Source organism: Condylura cristata, unplaced genomic scaffold (assembly GCF_000260355.1).
Source record: "Condylura cristata isolate star-nosed mole 26May11 unplaced genomic scaffold, ConCri1.0 scaffold00026, whole genome shotgun sequence".
Classification (NCBI taxonomy): Eukaryota; Metazoa; Chordata; class Mammalia; order Eulipotyphla; family Talpidae; genus Condylura; species Condylura cristata.
The window spans coordinates 8,665,234-8,668,134 of NW_004567127.1; the positions used below are offsets into that span (position 1 = coordinate 8,665,234).

A 2,901-nucleotide genomic window follows, 5' to 3' on the forward strand; every position below is an offset into this window, starting at 1 on the left:
CACGGTCTCCGCCGCCGGAGTCAGGCCTTTGAGAGAACCTCCCCTGGGAATGCCGCAGGACCTGTGGCCTGCTTCTAACTAAGAATCAGGTACCGGCTTTCCTGGCGCCCCTGAAACACCGCAATCCCCTTCCCTCTTCAGTATCTTCAAGAATTTTCATCCTCACAAACCATCCGCCACCCCACTATCCACTTCCTTGGGCAAACACACGACAGCCAGCTACCAACGCATCACCCCACCTCAAGTGTGGGCTGGCAGGACCCCAAGGGCATCCCCAGTTCCCCCCTCCCCACTGCATCAAGGGACAGCAAGGGGTGCACTTCTTATATAAGCCGTCTTCTAGGGAGTCAGGACTCCTCATCCACCAGCCCGGCCCTGGAGCACAGTGGATACGACAGTGCAGTCTTTCTGCCCACATCACCCAGACAGACCGTTGTGCCAGGGACCAGAGGGTGGAGGGTGCTGGTCTGCCGTGTCCAGGAAGGAGGGGTGTCGGGAGAGGCCGAGCCCACTGCGGGCAGGCCACAGCGCTCTCAGGCTGGCGTGGGGCCTTCCCGAGCCTCCTCTGGAGCAAAGGTCGTACCGCCGGCCCATGTGTCCTTGTGGAGGGAGACAGGTGCTGTGTGGAACTCACGGCACAGCCTCGAGCCCAAGGCTTCCGCGCAGAATGAGTGCCCTCTTCCTCCCTACGTCCCCCAAACGGCGGCGGCACCAGAGGAAGCAGCCTTTGGCACAGGCGAAACATGAAATGGGGTGAAACTGGGCACAAGGAGGGGTCTCCACACAGGCAGCCCAAGGGCTGGATTCCAGCCCACTGCTGGAGCATGGAGGCGGGGGAGGGGCTCCTCTGTCCCGGCCTCAATGCACCTGCTGACCCTACCTGTAGCCCATCCTTTAGGGGACAAAGCCTGTCACTGTGAAAGCCAGGCATCGCGTCGCATATCCCCGAGCAGGGTAATGGGGGTACCAAGTGCTCCCTAAGTCTAGGTGAGAAGGCCCTCCCGCCTGGACAGGGGTGGGGTCCGCAAGGGCAGGGTCAGCAGAGCCAGGGGAGCAGGAGCACCATGCGCAGGGCGCCTCCACTTCCTCCACTTTGGGACAGCCCAGGTTGTCCCCCAGCAGCCTTGGGGACAGAGCAGTGGCCGCGGCGCTGGCCAGCCGGCTCGGCCAGCTCGGAGGCTCCCGCCAGAGAGGGAGCAGAGGCGCCCCCCATCCTTCCTGCTAGACTCCCACAGCAAAAAGAATAAAACGGCCCACTTGTTTTTATCGCTCGGAGTTCCTGGGAAATGGGCTATTAGCTCCCCTAGTGTAAAGATAACGGGCTCATCCCCTTGCCAGTGGCAGGAGCCAGCACAGGCGCTGCCAGCACTGGCTGGCGGCCTCCACCTAGGAGGACCAGGGCCCGGGGCCAGGACAGGGGCCCACAGGGCCCGCAGGAACCAAGGGGCAGGCTGAGGCGTCCCCAGCCCCAACCTGCGTGGTGGCCACGGCCACCCCGAGTCCTCGGTGCCTGGGAGAGGTCACGGGCTCGGGCCCTGAGTTCTCGCCCCTCTCGCTCCCTGGACGCTGGACACTGCCGGGCAGTGGTAAAGAAAATGGTGGCTGGAAGCGTGGGGAGAGACCTGGGGAGAGACCTGTGATTTCTGCCACTGCTGCCTCTGTCCTTTAAGAGGGGGAGCCCGAGCTGGCACACAGCAGGGACGGCTCCCCAGCCGGCAGGGGCAGCTGCCCGGGGCCAGGCCAGGCAGGCCGGGCACTGGTGCTGCCCTGGAGGGTGACCTGGGTGGGCCGGAAGGACGAGGCTGGGAGAAGCTGCGTGTGCGCATGAGCAGGACGCCGGTTTACTGATCGGTCTTCTCCTCCTCGGGGGGCTCCGAGGCCTCGGCCGCAGCCTCTCTGCCCCCCGCGGGGTCCCCCAGCGGCTCCTCGGTCAGGAGGAAGTGGGCCAGCTGCTCTAGGTCACCCAGGCTTATCCTCTGCAGGCGCGCCTCATGCTCCTGCCGCAGCAGCTGCAGCACGGCCTTGGCGTCCTGCGGGCTGAAGTGCTTGGCTAGGACCTGGTCCAGGCAGGGCCACAGGGACTGCCGCTGGCCGGCCGGGGCGGGCGCCGGCTTCTCCGAGGGCCGCATGATGACATTGATGGCGGCATTGGGCCCGATGCCATAGTCAGAGAGAAGCTTGTCGTCGGCCAGAATCTGGCCTCGGAAGAGCAAGTGCTGTTGTTCCTCTGGCACCTGCAGCCTCTTGGACACTAACTTCTTCAGCGTGGCCACGCTCTCCTGCCCTGTCACCTTCACGCTGCATCTCCGGCCCAGGAGCAGCTTGACGGTGAGGAACATGGGGCTGGGCGCAGAATCAGGAGGGATCCATGCTCCAGAGGCTGCCCTGCGGGTTCAGGCCCTGCAGGAGAGGGCGGCTTCTCCTGTCAAAGGCGGGCAGAGACCCCAGGAGGCCGGGCCCAGCGGGCAGCCATTGGCTGGGGCGCCGTGAGGTCACAATGCCGCGGGCCCCTCTTCCAGAGCAGAATCAGCTAAGTCACAGGGCGGTTCAGGCACCAGCACCCTTCCCTCAGATGAGAAGAAATGGGAGGCGAAGAGGCGAAAAGGAGGGTCTGGACTGGGGTAAACGGGAGCAGGTTAGGGAACAAGAGGGCCCAAGGGGTGGGGTGGCGGGGGGAAGCAAGTTTGCTGACTCATTTGATGCAGGTGGGTGCCGTTTCTGCTGGCCCTGTCCCGTGGACACATGGAGCCATGCCGCGGACCAGCGAGCAGGAGCAGGAGACAAGTTTCAGGGATGGCAGTTCTGGCACAGGGTGGACAAGGATGAGGCTGAGTGACAGACAGACACGACTTCTAGGAGCGCATATCTGAATGTCATTTATTTTCAAGAGTGCAGAGCATT

General features: G+C 63.9%; 1 protein-coding gene across 1 annotated transcript; it reads right to left on the reverse strand.

The window, feature by feature from the left end:
* Positions 1 to 1,841: 1,841 nt before the first annotated feature.
* UBL4B (ubiquitin-like 4B) lies at positions 1,842 to 2,339 on the reverse strand. The gene has a single exon (XM_004689502.1). It carries the CDS (start codon positions 2,337 to 2,339, stop codon positions 1,842 to 1,844), a length of 498 nt encoding a protein of 165 aa, XP_004689559.1.
* Positions 2,340 to 2,901: the final 562 nt, after the last annotated feature.

Coding starts and splice junctions, on each gene's coding strand:
- UBL4B (XM_004689502.1), bottom strand. CDS start 2,339: ATGTTCCTCACCGTCAAGCTGCTCCTGGGCCGGAGATGCAGCGTGAAG.